A 24,657-nucleotide genomic window follows, 5' to 3' on the forward strand; every position below is an offset into this window, starting at 1 on the left:
CATATATGAAGGAGAGCTCAAGCAAGGCTGACCCACAGATCTGCTGTTCTTACACTCTGCCTTCCAACACGAAAGCTGTCAAGAGTCATCCAGTGAAACAAGTGTGGTTTTCTGTAATGTAGTAGGTTTCTTTTTTGTGTTTATAAATATTTAACCTCCTGTCTCTCATACGAGAAGGAAAGCATGTTGTTTCCCTGTTTTTCCAGACTATTGGAATTAAAAATCTGAGTGAAAGCACGTAGCATACAACAAATGATAAACACTTAAATTTCCTTCAGCCAATTAAGACACACAATTTCCCTATACCGAGATCAAACAGTCTCCTCATACTTAACTATGTATCTGGGTCAGAGGCCATGATTTGCATGCTGAGTCTCATGCTCGCTACTCTCACATGAAAAAGTATTAGAAAAAAAACAGAGATGGAGTTAAATTCATTAATAAACAATGAAAAAATAACTACATTTCTGAAAGCATTCTAGACTTACGCACCCCAGACCTCATTCTTACACACCAGCAATCTGAACACTGCCACCACGCTGCTCAGGCTGCAGCAGCTACAGAAATGCAACCATCATCTGATTATGGAGGATTAAGTTCCAGACACTGCCAAATCTTAGTAATTTAAATTGTCTGGTAAGACAATGAGTGGAAGCATGTGTTGATCAAGAGAGAAAACAACAGCAATGAACTCTGAAGACAACCTACCTTTATCACAGAGGTGACAGACATACAAGAAAATACATTTTTCCAGTTCAATGAATTAAAAGCTTTATATATTGGGAAATTGTGAGAAAACTCTAAGTCAGGCAATTTCAGTAGTGCACTTGCACCCGGCTTCTGCCATCAAATGTTACTAACCCACTGCTATCAGTAACTCGCTTTAGCTCACTATAGTCCAATTTAAGATGGTTACTTCACCTTACCTGATTCTAGTGCTGCTTTGGGTTTTTCCATCTCCATAGTTTCCAGGTTTTCTGGCAATTCCTGAATTTCATCATCTCCAAAACCAGTGTCTGGGCTGCTTGTGGGCTTATCCTCGTCATGGCTCAGAGACAGAGAAGCTTCCCTTTTGCTAATCTCTAAGACAGCTGCTAGCAGTTCATCTTCACTCATCCCATCAAAACCAGCATTACCAAGCTCAGGTTTATCAGCCTCCATTTTACTTCTTTTTGAACCCTAGAGATGAATGGAGTTATGATTAAATGCTTGAATGAACAGGTATATAACATCAGATTTACATTTCTGTGGAGAGTTTTTTTGTTGCTGTTGCTGATTAACCTCAGGGAGTGGGAGTTTGGCTCTGTCAACATTAAACAGATAGTTACGAGAGACTCAATGGAGACACAACCTTTGTAGCTACGTTCACTCCAAGGAACGATATTTAAATATAAACTACAACCAGTTTTTACAGGCCCTGTGGCTTAACACAGACAAGCCAACTCTTCCCGTCTCCTTCAATACGTGTGTTCCACCTTTGGGTTCTGATGAACCGTCAAGCCTCTGGCAAGTCGGTGCGAGAATACTGAGGCACAAGTAGCAAAATTTCACGTTTAACAACAAAGCAGGCTGAAACGGCAACTGAAAACCATAACTGAACTTGAATGCAAGGACGGAAGAATAGGAACTGAAATTGGGCTGGTACGAAGAGGAATTAATATTAGGTTTGGTGCCACGGACTTGCAAGAGGAAATTGTCGGGGTAGGGGACACAACACAGGCAAATAGAGTAAGAAAACAGTTAATCCAAAAGGTAGGGGCAGGGGGAAATTATTATTTCCTAAGGAGAACAGAATGGCTTTAAATTGGAAGAAAGGAAAAACACTAAAAACACTCTAGTCTTGGTCTGAGGTTTTCCTTTTTTTTTTTTTTTTTTTAAGTTATTTTCCTAAAACTGATGTTCATAAACTCCTAAACCATACTGACTTGTAACCAATATAGTCATTTCCATCATTTTCATATTAATTGTTTATCAGGAGTTAACCTCCATGCACACATATTTAAACAATTATACTACTTACCATATGTTTAGTTTTATTTTTTTTCATTTCTATATTACATAATTTTTGTTGTTGTTATTTTTCTTTTCTATTAATGTTTGTATCCAGGTCTTACTGCAAACAGCATTTGGATGCTTCTCAGAACTTTGTTAAAATGAACAAAAACACATTTTTACTGCTGCTTTTTATTTACACACAAAAAGCTTTTGATAAGTAAGACCTTAAGTTTTATACAGCAAGCATTTTGCATTAAAACTGGCTTATCAAAAGATTAGTCAATGAAATTCCTGATTCAATTGCTTGTTTCTAATCACCATCATCTCCAAGAATCAGAACTGACAAATTCAGATCACTTTTTAAACAATAAATCCTCACATTGATTCAGGCACTGAATAAGGAAAGCAGAGTACCTGCTTTTTAAGCTTTCTGATTTCGCTCTGCACCTGTAGACTACTACGATCTGAACTGGTTTAGCTCTTCAAGTAAACTCCACTTCCAGGCACTCTGCCAACAACTACCACTAATTCAGCGGCCGGACTTTAAAGACTTGGCAGCAACCGTGCTTTATTTGAATACAACTTTTCTATTAGAAATTATTTGCATAGACTTTAAGTAGCTTAGGCTCTAGCACAGGCTGCTTTAAATAAGTGTATCAGAAAAGTACTTAACATCCTACTTCGCCTGCAGGGCAGCAGCAGTAACGCCGCTCTGAGGCCTAGGCCCAGGCCCCGGCCCTCCCGGGACGACATGGAGGACAAGGGGACTGGTTAAAGAGAACAGATGGCTGGTCGTGCCCGTGGTCGAGGAAGGGCCAACGTGCACGGCCACAAAAAGTCAAGTCGCTTGTGTGGAATCATTATCACCACTGTCTCATTCCCACAGCAGGCTGGAAAGCCCATCGTTAATTTGCTATTCAAATTAATACACTTTATTCCCACATTTTTTGCACTCACGGGGCCCCTGTGATAGAGACTACCTATACTTCCGCACAAACAAAACTTGAGGGAGAATCACTTAGAATAGTTTGGAATGCTTTTTCTTTATAGAAGAAGGACTTCAAAGACAAGCCGGTGTAATTCCCCCACCCACAGCTACCACAGCTGTGTCGTGCAAGACAGTGGTTGCCTGCCCTGCTCCCAAGACCTTCAGCAAAGGTTTGTTTCTACTTTCTCCCAAAGCAATCCAGTCCGTCACTTCATATCCTGCATATCAGGAAGTTTTCCCTAATATTTAGTCTAAAAATTTCTCCCTGTAATTTCACAGAATCATAGCATATCCAGAGTTGGAAGGGACCCATGAGGATCATCCAGTCCAGCTCCTTTCAGTCTATTGCTTCTTGTTCTATCAACTATGGACACAGAAAACAACCAAAGTATTTCCATTTGCTTCTTTCCTGTCCTTGAAGATACACACCCTGTTTAGGTTTCTCCTTAAACTAAGGAACCCAAGTTCACTTGCCTGTTCTTTCCCCTGACAAATCTTCCTTTCCACATCTCTGACCACTCATATTTCTCTCCTCTGGCCCCTCTCCAATTAATCTCTAACTCTTTTGAAGTCTGGAGCCCAAAGCTGGATACAGCACTCCAGCTAGAGCTCAACGCTGAGAAAAAAATGAAGTGTTACTTCACACAACCTGCAGGCTATGCCTCTGTCTACACATTTGCCTCTTCAATCAGCCTGACACTGTGACCGACTGTCACCCTTTGCTCTGCTCCAGAGGCCCATGGCTTTCCCAGATGTTCCCATCCTGCATTTACAGTCAATTAGTCCTCCTAAGATTAGCACCTTTAGCCTGTTCCTACTGAATCACCCCTCCTATTTTTAGGGAATTTCTCAGATTTATCGAGATCATTCTAACTGTAGCTCTGAATTTCAACACACTTGCAGTCTTTACCAGCTCTGTGTCTTCTGGAAATTTAGAATTCATCATTTATTTCCTTATTTATTAAATACCAAATGGATCAGGATCCTCCCTTGGTTTGATTTTTCCCATCAGATCAGAAACTGTAAGTACCTACCTCTCCGCAAAGTGCTATTCAGCCAGCTTTACGCCTGTCCTTCTGTGTCATAATCAAGTACACATTTTTCTGCTTGCTTAAAATAATCCCATAAACACTGTCAAAAGCTTTCGAGAAGCTGAGATGCAGGACACTTGTTCTAAGCACTAGGCATGCAACCCTCTAATAGAATGAAGTAGTACTGCAAGATAATCCTCTAAGTTTCCAGCTTGCCCTTCTGTATCATCATTTTTCCTCAGACAATTCACCTACCTGCTAATACACTGTCCTGGTAGAGGCAAAAATATCTTAAAACATGAACACCAGTTACAATGAAGACCTCAAAGGCTATTTGAAGTTAACTGTGCTTTTACACCAAGGAGCTCAATCTCTACACACTTCTGTGTGTCTACCTCCAAGGACTAATAGCTTTAGTGTCCAAAAAGGTTTTAATAAAGCCGTACTCGAAAGGGGACACAAATCAGATGTGGAAGAAGTTTTCTCAATTGAGTATTTTGCTTAGGCCAATTTGTACTAGCTCTAATTTAATCAAGGGCTTTACTACATAATTTTATTATTGACAGCCCATTTTATTTCAGTCTGGAAACATCATTAATGACAGTTGCCCAAAGGACTGACAAAACTGCTAAGCAGCTGGTACACAGAACCCAACAAGTTAAATGCAGTTGCAACACAATTACCTCTGTTCCCAGTGGGAACCCAATGCAATTGCACAGAGAGGTCAATTAGCTGGCATAGGAAAACACTGCCTTCCAGCAACACATTGCTAATTAAGAGAAAAAAAAATATCTTGCACCAATTTTACTCGCAGTCTATGCCAAGAAAAGCACGAGCCAACCACGAGCACATATCGGATCTATGTAGACAAAAGTTGGTATTTCTTCCCCTTACCTTTTCTTGCTCTTCTTGCAGTTGTTGCTGATCTCTACTCGGTATGTTGCACAACCTTTGACTATGGGCAACAGAGCGTTTCAATGGCTCATCATCACTGTCCGAATCTACATAGAGTGCTGTAGGGCTCTTTGACTTGAAAGTGTATTTTCTGTGAATTAGAAATATGGCTATAAAACTTCATAGCATTGTACAAATTTGTTTCACAGTAACCATTGAAGAACTGTTATGCCAAATGTTCAGACTGTTGGGCAGTACAATTTAGGGAACAAACAGCAACTGTTGAAAATGAAAATTTATTAATGTAGGAAGCAGGGTTTTCAGAAAAGGTATCTTTCACTAGTTTAATTGGCATACCTTCTTCAAGTCTGCAATAGCAGTTGACAACTTTAAAAGCAAGAACCACACACTTAATAGTTTACCTGCCAGTCTACCAAGTGTTACTTTTTTTCTTTCGCAGGATATTCATTTTAAGATGTAGCAGAGTTGAGCTCACAAAACAAGATTCTGCACTTTATTACCAAGCAACCCTGGAGAGGAATCATAGAATCATTTAGGCTGGAAAAGACCTCTAAGATCATCAAGTCCAACCGTTAACCTACTCGTCTGAGTCAAGCACGCAGTGACACGTAGAACTCAGCACAAATCATTTATTTGACTTCCGAAATTTATTAAGCTGGACACAGGACTTCCCACATCATAACTAGGATATAAAGTTGCAAGTCTGCATAATTTTTTTCCAGTTTTCCCATTTGCTCTTTCACTGGGATAAACTGTTTCTTAAGAGCAGAAGACAAGGGACTACAGTGAAGTTTGTGATATCTGGTCAATCAGGAAATCTGTTCTAAGTGTATTCCACAGTGCAAAACCACTCAGAGCAATATCACATTTTCCACAATGTCAAAAACTGTCCTTTCAAAATGGCCTATGAAAATAATGCCCCCTCATCTTTACAAATAAGCCTAAGGAACAAACCACCTGTGCCCAATACTCATCTTGTGGCTCCACATATAAAGTTGGAAAAAAGCTAGATTGCAGAATTAGAAACTACTTTGCTTCTTATATACATAGCTTGCAATGATGAATACAAGGCAGTTTAAGATACTTGGCACTGACAAATCATCTGTGTAAACTAAATCTCTCTCACTGAGCCTTCTGCATGAAAAAAAAAAACAAAAACAAAACCATCTTTACTTGCTTACAAGCTCCCAAAGGTTCTCAAGAGCAATGCTAACAGGATTGTGTCAACTGGGCAAATTGTACTATTAATACTAATTTCATCTAACATGCAACATCAATAAAGCTCAGATATGAAAAAAAGAGTAGCCAAAACAATTTATTAAAAGAGAAAAATTAAACTAAAAAAGTAAGTAGAAAGAATAAAAAGAAGAATTATAAAATTCTAAAATGCCTTGAACGCTATCCCATAAAATGCCAGGCCATGGGCATTTCAGAGCTATAACTCACCTACAAGGTGTGGAAGTGCTTATAGTACAGGAATTCACCATTTGGGAGGCTTTCAATGGACGGGAACTATTAAAAAAGCAAAGTATTTATTGCAGCAGTTACAGTCTTTAAAAAATAAGTGTTTACTCGTCTGCTGTGCATGCAAATCCATGTTCAAAGAAGCATGTAGAACAACATTATGTACTTGCTAATTGCTTATATTCAGAGTAGTATCTCTACGATGCCATAAATATACAACAGTTGTTCAAAACCATATGTAATCCTTTAAATTTGATTCACTTCTTAGTGATGCACCCTTAGGACAAGCTCATAAATTAAAGGCTTTGGGATCCCATGTCAAGACAACTCTTTTTTTTTTTTTTAATTTTATTTTATTCCCACCATCACTAGAGTTCCTGCTCTCAAACCACAGTCTCCTGTTTCTCTCTGGATCAGCCGGTTTTCTGGCATGTCCCATGCCTCTATTTCTCCTTCCTTACCTAAATCCTTCTAAACAACCCTCCTGGTCTCCTTGATCCTTTCACAGGCTCCTCAAAGCCCATCGCTATCACACATCTACCAGATAGCTGCCAATGCAGAAATCTTTTTCAATCTTCCCCCTCAAATCACTGCTGCTTCTCTCCATCTTACTCACCCTTTCACTTTCTGGTAAATCAGAATGGTTTCGATGACTAAAAAAAAAAGTCACTGAAAAGCTACTTTAAATATATCTTAAGGTATGTCTGCATTGGTAAGCTGACGCTGTTCATTATGTTTAAGAGGTAAAGATTTTTATTGTTACAGCAAACTCTTGGAAAACTGCCACATAAATCTCAAACTCCAGTAAACATTCAGCACAAGAAACATGCTGGCCGTACCGCTGAGCATACACACCAGATGTATCCTATCTCACTACAGTTACCGTGGTTATGTCAGTAGGCAGAGACCACAAGAGACCTAAGGGTATTTTTTCTTATTCTGCCACAAACTTCCTATGTGACAACTGGCCCAGTTTAATCTCTGCGTCTCGGGACAAGCAGCTGTACAGAAATAACTGTCACAGGGAAAAGGAGAGAGTATTTTCAGCCTGCGAAGCGTTCAAATACTATAGTGGCACAGTAAAGACAATGAAAAATGAATGACAGTACAAGATGTGCAAGTGGAAATTAGCAGAAAAAGAGATGATGCTGTTATCTCCTAAGCAGAGGTAAGCGTGCTGTGAACAAAAGGTAATCTAGATTTTGGACTGGGAGGCATAAATTATAGGAATTACTGACAAAAGTTCTTCTAAAAAGGATAGAAATCTATTTTCAAAAACATTGAAGAATTCTATCTTACCAAATATTCCCTGGATTACATCCCACCAAGTCTTTGTACTGCTTCTATCGTGCCTCCTCGCCATGAGAACATGCCGTGTTCTCACGATCACATTACAAATTAGCACAGTGCACTAAAAAGGCTAGATTAGGTATCTTCCACCTGAAACCAAATGATTTCCTAATCCAGACATCATCCAGAGAAGATCTGACAATGCCTACCTCACTGACTGCACTTAACAGGGCACAGGTCAATCACGAGCTGTACACTTACATTGCAGAATGGGCGCTCCACCCCAGCGTCAGCGGCAGCCTCGTGCTTTCTGTGCAGTGCGAAAGCAGGGTTAAGTATCTCGGAATAACCACCTGCTGCCCAACTTTGTGGTTGAGAGACAAGGCTACATTGAAGCTGTATCGTTTCAGATGGAGAATCAGGACCCTGAAAGAGGAGAAAGAAATACAAATGGCAAGGTTAATCTAAAGACAGAAAATGGAAAACAAACAAAAAAAAAACCCCAAGAATAATCCCTACCACCACACACTTCTACTCCAAGTCATGAACTAAACCCCAACATGAGGTCAGAAACTCCTGAGCATGCCATTAACTCTCAAAGTGTTTCCATTCTTCCTTGAAGCACTGTGCTTACTGAGAGAAAACGGGGATCAACGCAGGAAGAAGTGACCAAAGCAGAACCTTCTAATATAACTTCGGGTAGGAATGTCTCCAACTCAGTCTTGCCCACCAGGCCAACTGAGCACAGAATATCAAGCTTACAAAATATATTTACTGTTCTCACGCCTCCAAAATTCCAGTAAAAGCAGGAAGGGAAAACTCAGGTCTCCTTGTGCAGTGACAGGGAGGAAAAACTGTCGCTGAGGGTGGTCAGCACACAGAAGCTTTTCAGAGGGAAACTGAAGAACAGCATGAAGAAACTACTGCCTGCACGTGCATCTTTCTCAAGTGCTGACCACCACACATGGTGTCCCATCCATTATTCCAGCTTTAATCTGAGGGGTTTTTGCCACACGTTTCCAGGAAAGAAAGGAACAGATGTCAACAGTTACCTGGGAAGCCTATTGAACTTGTGTGTGACAACAGCTGACTTCCCATTGCACTTCTCACAGGAATACTCAATTTCCTCTGCCTGTGTAAGAACAGAAAAATGACTAGTGGAAGAAAAGATGCATCAAATAGATCTCAACAGAAAGGACTTTGCTTTCAGCTGTCATAGAAGCTCTTCATGACAGCAGCCACACTAAAAATTATATTCACCTTCAACATGAGCTAACAAGAGGGCATCCAATAGGAGCACAGGTAATAATACCATTTGACAATATATCCACTGACACAGGAGGAATGGGGAGGAATATTTTTCCCACAAATCTATCGCACAGACCACTGAAATAGCCACAGTTGAGGCAAACTAGCCTTTAGAGAGAGAAGATAATCTTGCAAGGCTTGCTGTTTTCTCTAACATATACAGCTGGTTTTTTTTTTTTTTTTTTTTTCCCCCCAATCGCTTTTGGTTGATGATAATTTACCATCAAGCTCTCTCTCGTTTAAAACCTCAGCTTTGTTCCTGAAAAGCTATCCTCATCTAACCTTGTCAGAGATGTGCTGCAGCTGAGTAGATGAACAGACATGAAAAGGAGAACTATCACTGACGCTGATGTTACATGACTTAGCCATCAAACATTTTTACAGATGTTTTCTGTGCAAAGATGAATGACGCAACAATAATCTTAATAATCTTTTTGGGTTTTGTTTTTTTGATTTGTTTGTTTTTTTAAATCATAAGCGTAAGACCTCCACTAGCTGTTAGAAAAATAAGCACATCAGTTACTCAAACTGTCAAAAACACCATCGGTAAATGGGACTAGGAGAAAAAACACAGGCCTCCCTCCCTCAAGATACGATAAAGCACAATGCAATCACATAGGTAAGGCTCATTTTCAGCTTTCAGAAACCTCGTCTTGCAAGTCTACTTACAAGATGAGCATGCATATATTAAAACAATAGTTGTGTTTGTTTTAATAGATCTGTGCAACGATATTCTTCCATGCCAATTTAGATCAGTGCACAAACTTTGAAGCATCCCAGCCCAGAAGAGGAAGCAGCAATTTCTGAGTGATTACTTCAATCTGACAATCTCCCTTCTTTTGTTTGTTTTCATTTGTGCCTCAACACTTCCAACACGTAACGGGGAAATTCACTTATTTCACAGCAACGTTATAAAAATTAGTTAAGTTCTGCACAGCATTTCACCATATGAACCCCTGTATAATCTTAATGCCCCAACCTCAAAAGAGCGCAAAATTATTTATTTCATGTATCTTCAATCACTGTCATAGAAACTAATAATCAGCTATGCAATCAAAATTTCCATATGGTACAGAATCTGCACATACACCACAGTGAATTTTAAAAAATATATGAACTATGTACCCGAAAAAAGAGGTCAAGGGAATCCTGGATTGATCGAGATGGAAGCAATTTCTTTCTTCGAGGAAGGTCAATGGAGAGGTCATTAAACTGTTCTCGTTTGGTGACTGTTTCACCACACCTAAAAAAGAAACATGCTCATGTAAGTGATGAAAAATAAACTTGAAATTAATGACAACGTATATATTTTTAGGCTAAAGTAACTTCCCAGTAAACATATGCATCTCTCTCAACCTATTTTTACCCATATTAAAATGAAAGTGTTTGATGCTTATGACAAAGCTGAGTTTTGGGATTTCACTTTGATGTTTTAGAAACTGAAACTTCTGTGTAGGAGAAAGAACAAAAAAACTTGGTCTGTGAAAACTGCTTTGGAGAGCCCAAGTGATCAAGTATACAACAAACCAAAGTGACTGCCATGTAGCTGAACAGGCAGTCTCCCTTCAACTTTCTTAGGAGAAAAAGAGTGAGCCCAGCCCCAGAAGAATGGAAAGCCCCAAAATACTTTGTAACTCTTTCAAAACAAAATAGTAGAATCTATGTGTGTAGAACAAGACCCTATTTATTTATTTATTTTTAAAGATCCTATAGTCATTTGTCTTCAGTAATTATTATCTGCATGTAATTTACTTTTACTTATTTTAGGGAACTGATGCACTACACCCTGAAAGTAATATTCCCAAGTATCTGTGTTAATGAAAATTCTGTGGAATACAAGCATCCAGTATGTGAATCTCCTGCACAAGTCACAAACAACAAATGGCAAGAGATACTGGTTTATAACGGCAATAACCTACAGAGACCAAAGAAGACACCATTACTTGGAAGCCTTTAGAAAGAACAAGAAAAATACAGCTTCCCATTTTCTAGGAGGAGACATTGCCTGGCTGGAACCCTCTTCTCCCTATTCTCATACAAGCTGTAGACAAAAAAGAAAAGCACAGCAGCTTTCCAATGGATATGTAACGAAGCGCTAAATGGTAACAGACTATTTAAAGAAGGACTGAAAGAGCAGACAGCATGGTGTGAATTTTACGTTATTTCTAGACTGCAGAATATTTTCTAAATATCTAGTTTTGGAAAAAAACATACTACTACTTAGTTCTAGTAATAGTCTGCAGATGAAATCACAGAAAATGCAAACTCTTCCCAATCATTTAAATAAGTACGAGAAAGGTTCTGAAGCGTACTTACATTTTACATATGATAGAATGCTGAACCTCAAACTCTAAGTTACTGATAACTGGACAAGTATAAACTTTGGTGGCTGAGAGGTCATCAGAAGCCCGTCCAGGTGAGTTGTCATCATTAGGGACTGGCTCGCTCTTCCAAGTCTTGTTTAATTTTTCCATGTCCTCCTTCAGCTGGTCCAGACACTGGCTCAAGAACTCATGTGCATCCTAGAAACAGGGTATTTTCAACAAATTATTTTCTACGACTCCATTCAGTACCTCTCACACATGCAGATGAGAGAAGTTACATTTCTATCTACTGCATTCAGCAATACTAAGACAGTTCTGCTTTAACAAACAGAAGGCAAAGGTTGTCATTCAATCAAAAGCTCAAGTCACTGTCAAACAGAGATGAAGCCTGACAATGCAGTCCAAACAATGAACAACATACGCAATTGTTTCGAGATGCTACGATACTTACATTCTGCATATACCCAGAAAATCTCTCTGCAGTAGCTGAAATGGCACTTTTCACCTTCTTGAGCAGCTCTTTCTTAACCTCAGGGCTGCAGACATCCTTTTTAGCGAGCAGATGGGCAAAACGCCTGCAGAAGTCAATGCGATGAAACATTGATTGGTTGTCCACGACTTCAGAGAAATGCAATAAAACTCATGATATCTGATTTTAAAAGTTCCTAAAAGCTTTTACCCTGTGATAAGCGGTGCAGGGATTTTGTATGAAAATATTTCAGAAAATGGAAAATAGCCTTTTACATTTCAAGTATTTTGAATTCTAACTTGAGATCACCATTGGCACAGGACCCAAAAAACCAAAAGAATTCCAGAATTTTCTAAGGTAAAGAGAAGAGCCTTATCAAGTTCTATAAACTTCTGCAATATCTTTTACAATGCGATAAAAAGCAATGCTTTTTGAAAACTGAAATACTGATAGGAGATATTAAATCACGTGGCACCAAATAAGCAACACATAAATCATTAAATTCAAGTTTTATGGGCAAAGATTTTGTGTGTTTGTTTAAAAGATTTCCACTCTACTCAGCTTAAAGCCATATGTCTTTTGGTAGTGAAACATTATAACAGGGTAGAACAAAAGCTGTAAAAAAAAGAGCCATGAGGAGTTCCTTGATTCAAGCTACGCAGTGTAACTGAAAACCATGTTAAAAAGCACTGTTGAAATTGACTTTACCTGCCTCTCATTTAGTGCAATTTAGCTATCTTTTTTAACTTCTTTGCGGTTTCACAGAAATACACACTGGTACATTCCATATACAACAGTTTATGTCATAGTACATACACTGGAAGATGATGGGAAGATGTTCCATGGTGTTCCACGACAAACCAAAAAATAAGACAGAAAGACAGACCCGTGCAATGCCCTCCCACTCCAAACCAACACCTAATACTCAGTTACCAAAAGTATCTGATCTGTTCCTTGAAGCTCAACAAGTTTCTACTGTTTTGCTGAGCTACAGGAAAATTCTGTGCTCTTCTGAGCCTCTACAACTGCTAAGGGAAGCGTGTTAGGGAATAGCTTTTTCACCACAAAACAGTCGACAGGGAGTTCAGGTAACATTTACCGTGTTAGACTAAGTGCCCATACCCAAACTAGCAGACACCAAACTAGATACTACCAACTCTGACCGGTTGTACTTGAGCCAGGATCACACATGGCCTTCCATCAGATGTACTCCAGCACTAGCTCTACCCTATATATACCTCTAGGTATATGAGGCACAAGCTTCAAGTGTTTTTTACAAAATTTAGGAAAAGGACATTTCAAAAAGGCACATGGAACAGCCTCCGATTTCAAGCAGAGGGGGAAGAGTTCGAGAAGATAACAGCAAAAATAGAAATGACCCCAAACAATCTAAAGGACGATGAAATGGAAACAGGAATGGTTCTGGCATCCTTAATCTTTTTTGTTTAGTGAAGGAAAAGAAAAGGAGATACACAAAAGCACATATAATAAAAATCCTGAATGGCAGAGAGCACAGTGCATATGCAAATGGCAGTCTGTCTTTTTGATAGACATACAACAGAATCTGAATGGCAAATGAATTCAAAATTTCAAAAAGAGTGCTTTACATATTTCAGAAACCTTTGGAGTTTCTTGACATGAGGTTTGTCTGAACCGAGAGTTCATCTGAATTTAGAAAAAAATCAAGTTTGCACAACACATACACTCTCCACAGCTACTAGACAAAGCAGATTTTCCAAAAAAAGACATAAACCCTCACGTAGCAAGTATAGTTAGTGATCAGCTTAAACACTAGCTGATAATGTTTCAAGAAGTTATTCTGCATCAACTACGAAGTTTTTTGCACTTCTAAAGCATTTTACTCTACCACTAGAAATACAGCAGAACACATGAAGGACTACTCTACATCGCAAATCCTAAAAGCCTACTTCCTATTTCTAAAGTAAAGCTCCAGAATACAGAGGTGTCTAGGATTTATTTTTCTAAGAGCAAAAAAAAAAATGGATTGACAATCTCCTACATTTTATCCAGAGTTTAAGGAAAGCACAATCAGCTCACACATCTACGTACACATGCACATTACCCTCTACAAAGGAGCTTCAGTATTGGGAATGCTAGCTTCTCAGTAACAAAAGAGAAAATACCCTTTCCAGAAAGTGAATTTTACCTGATCAGTGCATTGAGTGGAATTTTTTTCCACGGGATACCCTGCTTGAGCAAATCATTAGCAAAAGACTGGATTGAAAACAAGGACTGTAAAATGGCATTCATATAGCAGGTGTTTCCTAAGTTTGAAAACCTGAAAAACAGAAAATTAAACATGGTATGTATGTAAATGTGTAAACGTGCCAGTGCTAAACACGGCACTGCTATCATGTAGGACATTCATCACCCCAGACACTCCCCACGCAGTTTTAATTGGAGCTGTCCTTCTGCCGTTCAGACTAAATTGAAAACTCATAGGAGGCAGCAACTGTCAGGAAAGCATCCATGAGTCCCTACAATCAAAATATTAAAACGTGTGTGTATATACCCAAGATATAAAAATGAACCATGGAAGCATATGAAAGGAATGTCAATTAACTGAAATTATCATATATCTAAAATTTTGAGGAAGTCAATTTAAGAATACATATTTTCCAAACTAGGAAATGTGCTCCCTGTCTCAGTGTTCATAGATTTCAGGATTTTTTTTTTCCCATGAAACAATTATAACAAGAATACGCATGTTCTGATGATAAAAGCATGCATGACAGATAAAGAAAATTAAACTTACCCTTGTAATTGTTGTTGAGGATGGGTGGAAAGGGGCACTCGGGGTTTGTTCCACCCTGTGTAATCTTGATTAGATCTCATCTTTTTAACAGAAAGAGGAGCAGGCTGAGAAAGAAATCCCAGGCTCCTTTTGGATGAAGGAGTCTGGCTGGATACACCAGACCTATAAGCATTAAAGAATAAGAAGTGTAAGATTTCTGATGCTCTGCCTTAAATAGCAATAGTTCATGACACTGAAACTCTATCACTACAGATGACAAGGACTGGTAAAGTCACACGAGAGAAGTGGCATGTATCATAAAGCCGAAGTGGTATGAAAAGGCAAACTTCTGTCTAGAACACTTAAAATACTTTCTTTGGTTAGATTTCTTTACATCTACAGGTGTATAACCAGGTCTTTTGTTTTTACGACATTCTGCCAATTCTCCATGCTGTGTGAAGGAGAGGAAGAATGACAGTGTAGCATGAGATCCTGAGTCATAAGATATGCTTAAAATTCACATCTAGGCTAAAGTCTTCATTTTCAGCCTCATGGTCTTGTAACCTAATCACTCTGGCCTCAGCCCCTCACGTGTAAAGAGTGGATAATGCTGCTTTTCTTCCTTGATCTTGGATCTTACCTGCCTAGGGCAGAGGCTGACAGTCTGATTACACAGCATCTACCACAGAAGAATCCCAGCCTCAGAGGGATTCAGTATTACTAAAATACCGTTAAAATAGTTTCATGCCATTTATCTACTCGGGAAATAAGAAGCAAAGATTCAGTCTCAAGTTCCAGAGCCTGTATGTCATTTGAACCAACTAGAGTTTAGCTATCATCTACATCAGTCATTCACAATGACTATAATCAACTCGAATGAATTCAGAAAATCCATCTACTGCAAGCAGTACTGGAGTTTGTAGGTGTCAGAGCAATTGTAGCTGCACTGAATGCTTGGATTTTAAGCTACAACATTTTATGCATAAAAGCCTTACAGCGTGTGATGAATGCACAGGAAACTGAAGAACCTAATTCCTGGGAAAGGACTGTCATTTACAGTTCACACCAGTGAATCAGTCCTACCTGTCCAGGGTGGAACTGCCAGTAGAGTACTCTTTTGGCGAGGACCTACTACCGTAAAAGGATGATGACTGCAGTGGTAAAACGCCTTAAAAAACAAAAACAGAGAGGTAGGTCACTTTGTTCCAGGTAACTCAGCTATTTATGCAATACACAAATGGTTTAAAAGCATTTAATAAAAAGGTTTCTAAATCTTCAAATACTATCTTCAAGATTTGTTTGAGATAGTACAAATGCACCTACTTAGAAGTACTAATGCAAATATTAATAATATGTACGTAAAGACACCCTGGAGTTTAAATTGAGTTTAACACCATAATCCCTATCATACCCAATTGTAACATATAACACTTTAAAATAATTAACTATCACCAGTTACTAACTTTTAAAAGGTTAAAATAGGTTTTTAAAAAACCTTTAAACCTTAAAAAAAACTTTAAAAAAAGGTTTAAAATAGTTAAGACTATTTGAAAGATAACAATTACGACCTTTTGTTCAAATATATAAGATACGCAAAACAGAAACGTCACTAATTCCCTATACAGTTCTCTCAAAATTCAAAGTAAATATGCAGAATTGAAAACAGCTTCTCTTCCCACTTCAAAAGCCACAATAAATTATTATACACTTGGTGCAAAATACGATTGTTTCATCATTCTTAAAATCATCATGTCAGATTCTGAGATTCTAATGCCTCGGATAGTACTGCATAAAAAACATGCTCTCAAGAGTCAAAAAAAAAAAACAAACATATATTGAGGTGAATCACAGCATATTTTAGGTTGGATAATAAATGAACATTTACTTCTACCTAAGCTTGGAATGGTTGAAGCTGTGCAACGTTCAAAAATGCAGCCATATAAAGGAAAGGAGGTTCTCAATACCACTACTTGAACTTGCAGGTATACTGACAGAGCCTGACCTTGACTTTAAAGAGCAAACCAAATTTTCATTCAGAGATAAACATTGACACTATTTGCTCCTCCTCTAGCAATATATTTGTGCCATCAGAGCTGCAGTAAAAAAAAAAAAAAAAAAAATGCATTCAGCAATGTTCTCCATGAAAGCAAAACCTTCAACACATTCCTCTTTATGGGGAAAGAGACTCAGTACTAAGAAGTAAAATCAAAGAGCTGTGATCATTACCAGCTTATGTACATTCTGTCCATATTACTATATTGCCTATAAGCCCTTGTCACACATCAGCATCCAACTGAATTCTGGTACAAACAGAACAAAAATCCTGGCCCTGTAGAGATCCCCCTCTACATTCTGGGGAAGAGGTAGGGAGGTAAAAGCAAACAGTATGCATTTTCAGTACAAAAAAAAATCCTACAATTTGTGTGGGCATTAATAGCAAGGAAGAGCTTTAAAGACAAACAAGAAAGAGAGTGAGAGGAGAGAGAGTGAGAGGAATCATTAGATAGATGTTCATAGGAATCCCCTCCCAAGAGGAAGGGCGACTTGGAAGAAAGCGTGAGGCTGCTTGTTGATAAGCAAACACACTAGCTGGCCTCGGCAGCCAAGTACAGGGTTCAGGGTCACGCTAATCAACAGTGACAGATAAGCCAGGATAGGCTTTGAAAACAAAGGCAAGATGTTAGCATCTCAGATATGGCTCTGTAGGAAGCAAGAAAGTTAGTGGCACAAGAACAGCAGATTAGGAAAACAACGTCTGCAGCAACTTTCTGAGCTACTAGCAACAGAGGAAAAAATAGTTATCCTCCGGCTTTACTTTTATTTTTTTTACCTGATGTCCTATTTTCCTCTGCTTGCTTCAGATTCAACTGTTTCTCTCTGCTACTGTTTAAGTACTTCCATGCTGGATCACTCAAGGCTTTATTATTCCTGCAGATATACAAGAGTCAAAGTCAGAACTCAGCGAAAATGCAGGATACTCCTGGCTGACAATTTACAACTTATTTTAAAGCATTTATGTCCTACCACCTTTAATACTTGACTACGGAACAGGTAAGCTTTGCTCACAAATAAGTTCAATCCATTCATTTACACAAGACTTCTAACTTATGATTAAATGTAGATGTGCACACAGACATCATTTTACAAACAACTATTTCCCTTTGTGAATTTTGTCTTGAAAAAACAAAACAAGTGCAAGAAAGAAGCTACCTATTGCTATGTGTGTACAGCATGTGGGACAACCCAGATTAAGCTGATAGAGGGAAGGTGACACAAACTTTGCATGCGCCATTCTCCTGTAAATCAACCGTTATTTCAGATTGCATTTCCCTCGTTAACCCTGAATGCAAACCCCATTTCTAGCATTCACGGTGTTCAGAAGTTGACTAGTGGCTGGCCTGTAACATTGCCACGACAGAAAACAGCCAGGCACTCTTTTCAGAAAAAACTACCTTTACAAACCAACAGAGTTTATATCAGAAACTGGAAACAACAGTTACTTACGTTGAAGAATCATTCTCTTTGGGATAATCTTCACTCATTTCTGAACCAGGAGGTTGTGCTCTTTTCCTCTTTTCGCTAATGACAGAAAATTTTTGCAGTGGTCATTCTTTCAGAAAGGCTAGTAAACAGGCCTCTTCCAACTGCAGAAAACTTCTTAACGCTTTCTACGCGTTTTTCCCTTCTCTTCCACAACTTTCACTTTTGTAACAGGATAACACTCTTACCGATTCTCCAGCAAGCCTGTTCTGTGCGGGGTGGATGAGGCAGGAGACGCTGCAACATTCACCCTGTTGCTAGGTGTTCCAGTTCCAGCAGAGTTCTTAACGGGCGCCCTGGCTGGGGTACCCAGCACCTTGCGGAACGGATTTTCATCCTTACTTTCCACGGTCACTCGTTTGGGGGGAGGCTGCAAAACCCAAGTGGAAGGGGGCAGGGAGATGATCAAAACAGTGAAAAACACAACCACCTGGGGTCTAAACTAGCATTTACACCACTGCTGGAGTTGCCACAGCGTAATACCCAAAAACAGAAAAACGTTACTTGTAATAGAATAAGAGTTCAACACTAACTAGAGGTATGCAAACTTTTTACTGTATCAATACAAGTCGTAAGCTCGAAACTCTGTCGCGGCAACCAATTTCCCTTTTCATCTTCCAATGTTAAATCAGTCGGACTTTTGTATTTAAAATCCCCTTTACGTGCTTTCAGGTTTAATCACCCAAGGCACAACTCCTAACCACCCTCAGATCAATTCTGGGTGGTATTAAAGAAAAAAAAAAAGCTGTATTAAAAACCACACAATTAGAACTGTGCCCTGACAGCCTAGGGCCAATGCAATGAAAAGAGCTAATAGCTGGTTGACTAAGGAATGTTGGTCAATTTTAGACTTGAAAACTAAACATGTCTAATCTTACCACTGTATACACAGCTTTCGAGTTTTTACTGCGAGATTGCCTCTAAGCAACATGTAAAATTTGTTTTGGGACAATGTCAAAAATACTTGCCCTCAGGGCTGTAATAAAATATATTCATAGAGATAACAATGTAAATTAAAGCTGGGAGATACACCATGAAATCTGTCTTACGGAGGCAGAAAAGGAAGAACAAAAGCCTTCTGAAGGAAAACCACTTCCAGGTAAAAGCCTGCAAAATCCACACACAAAAATGAGCACAATGGCACCAATTCATTAACTCTACTCTGACACAAAAATGCGACCATCAGCTTTTCAATATATACGTGTGGCTCAAGTCTACTAAAGTCATTAAGACCTCTGCTGATCACAACATGTTCAGCTGCTGTGTATTTAAGGTGTTGCTTTTTGCCTGACTGAAAGCTCAGCACAAAGAACAAACTCGGTCTTTTGCAGGCAGATGCTGAACTTCTGAACGCGTACAGAGGACGAGTCTCCTCACGAGCAGGATGCACCGCTGCCAACCCTCCTGTGCATGCCTAGTACAAGCCCTCTGGATTACAAAGACTTTGGATGCAAGACAAGTATTTATAGCGCTTTTACAACATGCAATAAGAGAGGAGGAAATGAATGAAATAAAATTAGAGAAGAGGAAAAACGCGAAGTTTAACAAACCTGATTCTCTATATAAGAGAATTGCCTGTTAGCTTCCTTCTGTGTGGTCCTGCTGCCCAGCACACCTCCAAAGCTGCCAGATCCCTGAGAGGCTTTCCCAGCTGACAGGAAAAGTACACAACGTTTGGTTTGATGGTCATTTAACTGATCGGCATTCCTACATAAGATGTTATTTTACAGTTGATTTTGGAAGAGACACAATAGATTTCTTGCCAACAGACAGTACAATATTCTGAGTGCACAGACATAAGCAAGTGTTTACGGATATCCCTTACATTGGTCATTTACTTAGTGAGCAGTAAAATTCCTATCCTTAAAAAAAACAAACAAACAAACAACAATCTAAGATGAAAAATAAAAAGAAAAGAGACTATGCAGGTGTGATAAACAGACAAGGTTTTCCAAATATCAACAGGCTTACAACAGAAACAACTCCCGCACGTTTTATCTCTTATTGTTCAGCCCGACAAAGGCACATTATGAGAAAAGTACATAACAAAAACTGGGGTTTAAGGACAGCAAGAAGAGTTTACATAAATATAACATGCACAGAAAGCCACACAAGGAGGACAAAGTGGCTAAAGGTGAAAAAAGAAAACACAGCGCTGACCCGCCTCTAAGCTGTTATTAACATGATTTACAACAGTCGCACTTACCAGTGTGAACCCTGTCTTGAAGGACCGCATCCAAATACATCCGCATTTCATTCGCGTCTTTAAACGGTACCTTATCAATCGTCAGGAAGCTGGTATCCTTTAGTGTTAGCATCAGGCAGCACAGTTTTCTACCATTTGGTCGTAAGGTCACAGTTTTAATGTTATGGCTTAGCTGAAAACAAAGACGTGACTATAAACATAAATCCACTTTAAAAAGGCCAAAATACTTACAAATTCAAACAAAACACTTCAAATGGAGAGGGTAAGAGGCACTTACACAGAAATACTTCCCCCAGCTCCGCTCTGAGCAAACATTAAGCCTCGTGGCGTTAATGCAATCAGCGATGCTGGAAGCTGACACAACTGAAAGGACGGTGTCACTACCGCTCGACAGTCCCTGCATTCCCGGGTAAGCTTTCTGAAACTTGCTTTGCTGCCGAGTGACATTTCTGAACTCGGGGAATAAAGAACTTCATACCGTCCCCGTTTAGCTGTCTGAAACTTCTACATCAAGTTTGAAACGTAAATTTTAAGATGGGGAAAGCTTAAAAGATTTGAGATTTAAATGTTACGTACAAACTTCCACTCACTCGGTAATTCTCTCCCAGGGAAGACAGGCTTGACACAGCTTAAAAAATTTTGCTAGGTAGTAGGTCATTAAGAAACATGCTTAGCCTAAATACAACATTATAACAATTAAATGGTGTCTGAAGTTTCAGGGTTATGGTCAAGCACAAGAATAATTTTAATAAGAGCTTGTGCTCCCTAATAATGCCTCTGCTACTTTATTATGCAATTACATAATTGCGGCTTCCTGCTAAGTCACCTACACGAAGCAGCCGTTCAGTAAAGGCTCTGCCAGCCACACGGGTTGAGGACTCTTAAAGCAGAGGGAGCAGAAGAGTATCTCTCATCTGCAGGGTTTGTGGAAGTTTGACACTTTGTTTGTGAGTATATTTCCATTCCATTTCCATTTCCAATTTCCTCGACACTTTTTCACTTACTCGCTTTGCTGCCTCTTCTTTAGCTTTGCCTAAGGATCAGGCACTAGCTACACAAGGACCTCCACGCCAGGGTACTGCCATACTGCAAGACTGGAAACCACAGCCAAGGTCATTAGGCACCGCGCAGGGTAAAAGCCTGCCCATCAGATTGGAGTCTTCTCCTAATTTGGCCTGACCTGCGTATTACCACACTACTGATCTAAATGATGCTGTAGATTTAATAGACACCAACAGTAATTATAACGTAACACCAAAATTTCACTACACGGTGCTCTATAAGCTGTTTCATCTCCTTCAAATTATACGCAAGTTTTTTTTTTTTTAAATGATTCCTGCACATCATATTCATCAGTAAGATTTCTTCTTTTTTTTTTTTCCTACAGACCTTTAGCTTCTTTGAAAGACGATCTAGACATAACAGCAGTCTATGAGAGGCTGGAAAACCACCTCGATCAGAAGCTAAGTGCATGCTTTGCTGGGAAACTACATTTCTGTAACAGTTTGTGCTCAATCCTTCTTTTTTTTTTTTTCTTTAATAAAAACGAAAAATGTCCTCAAAAAAAAATCGAGGAACTGAAAAGTGGGCTCCGAGTTCTCCATCTTCTCTTAAAACACCGAGATCGGTGCAAAAGGCATGCAGACACTTCAGCACCTTCAGCACAAACGAACACATTTCAATTCTCAATGCTAACATAAGAGGGCTCCAAACTTGCTCTCAGTGCACCTGTCCTGATCCACTCGGCGCTACAGCGTCTTGAGGGGTGGGGGCAAAAGAAACGTCCCTTGCAGGACGCAGGTGGTGTCTAGCACAACTTCGTCACAACTTTGAAACATCAGTAAAGAAATGTTACCTTACGTAAGAAATCTGACGACGCACTAGGCACCGTAGAAAGAAATATAACCCAGGATCTACCCAAATATTACAGAAGAGTTGCTGTCCCAGAGCAACTGGCCAGGAAAATGCTACTTCTGAAGCGAAATGACCAGGTATTTGTCACACAGGGCGCTGTGACAGCCGGGGGCCAGCCGCGCAAGCGACACACGCAGGCAACGCAAGGGGCTGCCTGCTCTCCCTGCCTGCTGCTGGCTCCCGCGAAGGCTCTCGTGCCGCTGTCCGTGCTGCCTGGAGGTGACCGGCACCGGGGAGCAGATCCAGCTGGAAAACACCCGCCGTCCAAGCAGAGGCGGTGGGCCTGCAGGTGCTCGCTTCCTCCTCCTCGCCGCCCTCTCCGCCAGGCCTCGCGGTCGGTCCCCTCCAGGAGCCAGTTCAAGCAGCAACCCTCCTCCGAGCCCACGGAGATCATGCCACGAGTGCCAGAGCCCACGGATGCGAGGGGCAGGGAGCAAAACCTGCCCCTCGAGGCCACCGTGAGCCGTCCCCGCACTTCCAGGCCTCGAGCTCCAGCGGCGAGGAGCGCCCAGGGAAGGTAAGAGGGGAAAATCCAGGCCCGCTGCTCTCAGCGCGGACTCGCTCCAACGCCGACAACTCTTCGGGTTTTCAAGCCCACGCTAACAGCAGCGGGAGGTGTCCGAAGCTAACCACTTACTCACGCCCCGACTCCAAGGCAACGCGGGCTTTCAGGCCGATTCCCGAGGCTTTTCGGCGCGCTAAGGCAGCAAAACCTCGTCTCTCAAACCCGAAGTGAACTTTCTGTCCGCCAAGTCAGCGGGCAGGAACAAACGGCTCAGGGAAAGGCCCGGCGGACACCACAGCGGGCAAACAACCGCGGTGTGAAAAAGAAGCAGCCAACGTTCACATCGGCTGTCACAACGCTGCTAAGCGATACAGTAATTACGATCATTTCAATTGCAGTCGGAAATTTCTCACAGAAAAATCTTCCTTCGCGCTCTTTGCGTTTGGGGCGTTTTGTGTGAAAGAGTCCTAGGAAGGCCAGCCTGAAAGTTACCGTAGAACGGAAAAAAGAAAAGCGATTTGGGCTGAATACTGGGAGAGCATTCTCAAGAGCGCTCTGCAACAGCCTTCCTGCGAGGAAAGCACGCTGCCGGGCGTGTGTAAAACGCGGGCAGAGCCGCAGCACCGCACTGCAAGGCACGACTTGTGTGAAAGGCTGCAGGGAGGGTAACGCCGCTCCCCCTCAGTGGGGAAACTCACGTGTAGAGGTGGATGTTGGGGCTCTGACGGAGCTGCAGCTCCAGGCTCTGCAGCCACGCTAAAGACCTGCCGGTAACAGAGGGGGCACATTATTCCAAAAAACGTCGGAGTTTTGCGGACGGGGCACGGCTTTGGTAATTTTTTCCTCTGCTTTTTGGCTCCTACCGTTCAACGGCGTTCCCACCGCTGAGCCCAGGAGACCCTTCAGCAACGCACCCGCGTAATGTACGGGGATGGGGTTACGCCAAGGGGTCGGCGAGGAGCAAGAGCAGGAGCGCGGCCCCCAACGGTACCTGAAACGTCTTTGGGATGCCGCCGACGTTGTAGTGCACCACCAGGCTGACTTTGTTGTCCTTCTCCACGATCTCGAAGCTGCCCTCCTTCCACTTGGTGATGCCCGTCTGCATGCTGCGCATCCGCACCGGCCCGTGCACCTTCAGCGGGGCCATGCCCGCGGCCCCGCCGCCTGCGGGGAGAGGGGGGCTCGTACCGGGGGGGGGGGGGGGGGGGTTCCCGGGGGGGTCCTGGGCTGGGCTGCAAGGCTGGGGGGGGGGGGAAATAATATAAATAATAAGTGGTAGGAAGTAATAAGAATAATAAAAAGTAATAAAAATAATAAAAAAAATCGAAATAATAAAAGATTCAAATAAAAAATAATGGGAAGCAATGGGAAGTAATGCAAAACAATGGAAAGTAATAATGGAAAATAAGAGAAAATAAGGGAAAATAAGGGAAAACAAGGGAAAATAAAATAAAATAAGGGAAAACAAGGGAAAATAAGGGAAAATAAGGGAAAACAAGGGAAAACCGAAATAAAAACTAATAGAAAACAACCGAAAATAGTAAAGATAATTAAAAAATAATAAGAAATTATCAAAAAAGAATTAAAAAGCGGTAAAAAAGCACAAGTAAATAAAGAAGCTCAACCGGCGGCGGTGTCGGGAGGGGGCAGCCGGCGGCGGGGCGGGCACACGGAGCCCCGGAGGGCAGCGGGTCCCGGCTCCCGCCCTGCCCGGCCCCGCCCGGTGCCCGGTGCCCGGTGCCCGCAGCGGGAGGGGAGGGGGGAGGGGGGGAGCGGGGGCGGGGCCGAGCCCCGGTACCTGCGGGTCCGCGGGGGGAGGGGGGGGGGGCGGCGGCGGATGGCGGGAACCGGCTGGCCGCGCGAGACGCCGCGCGACGCACGGCACGCAGGCGCGCGCGCCCCGCTGACGTCAGCAGCAGGGGCGGCAGGGGCGGCGGCGCCCTTCCCGGCGCG

General features: G+C 41.2%; 1 protein-coding gene and 1 long non-coding RNA gene across 3 annotated transcripts in view; one reads left to right on the forward strand and one right to left on the reverse strand.

Annotated features, from left to right (window-relative positions):
• Nucleotides 1-24,612, reverse strand: part of USP37 (ubiquitin specific peptidase 37) — a 34,853-nt gene extending 10,241 nt beyond the window's left edge. The window contains exons 1-18 of one of the 2 annotated variants that reach the window (XM_066999451.1): nt 24,503-24,612; nt 23,696-23,868; nt 20,286-20,457; nt 19,630-19,730; nt 18,268-18,449; nt 18,044-18,118; nt 17,370-17,467; nt 15,623-15,707; nt 14,561-14,722; nt 13,952-14,083; nt 11,767-11,890; nt 11,308-11,513; nt 10,117-10,234; nt 8,736-8,815; nt 7,945-8,109; nt 6,376-6,441; nt 4,909-5,059; nt 927-1,179 (exon numbers count right to left, since the gene is read on the reverse strand). In XM_066999451.1, coding sequence (XP_066855552.1) covers nt 927-1,179; nt 4,909-5,059; nt 6,376-6,441; nt 7,945-8,109; nt 8,736-8,815; nt 10,117-10,234; nt 11,308-11,513; nt 11,767-11,890; nt 13,952-14,083; nt 14,561-14,722; nt 15,623-15,707; nt 17,370-17,467; nt 18,044-18,118; nt 18,268-18,449; nt 19,630-19,730; nt 20,286-20,457; nt 23,696-23,851 — 2,326 coding nt within the window. In that variant the 5' untranslated portion in view covers nt 23,852-23,868; nt 24,503-24,612. Of the gene's footprint in view, nt 1-926; nt 1,180-4,908; nt 5,060-6,375; nt 6,442-7,944; nt 8,110-8,735; nt 8,816-10,116; nt 10,235-11,307; nt 11,514-11,766; nt 11,891-13,951; nt 14,084-14,560; nt 14,723-15,622; nt 15,708-17,369; nt 17,468-18,043; nt 18,119-18,267; nt 18,450-19,629; nt 19,731-20,285; nt 20,458-23,695; nt 23,894-24,502 lie in introns of those variants that run through there. The other variant, XM_013186471.3, reaches the window with a different exon arrangement.
• Nucleotides 20,564-21,822, forward strand: LOC125184810 (uncharacterized). The gene is made up of 2 exons (XR_010832371.1): nt 20,564-20,694; nt 21,673-21,822. It is a non-coding gene; the product is annotated as an uncharacterized lncRNA (long non-coding RNA).
• Nucleotides 24,613-24,657: the final 45 nt, after the last annotated feature.

The sequence above is a fragment of the Anser cygnoides genome, chromosome 6 (genome assembly GCF_040182565.1).
Source record: "Anser cygnoides isolate HZ-2024a breed goose chromosome 6, Taihu_goose_T2T_genome, whole genome shotgun sequence".
NCBI classification, from domain to species: Eukaryota; Metazoa; Chordata; class Aves; order Anseriformes; family Anatidae; genus Anser; species Anser cygnoides.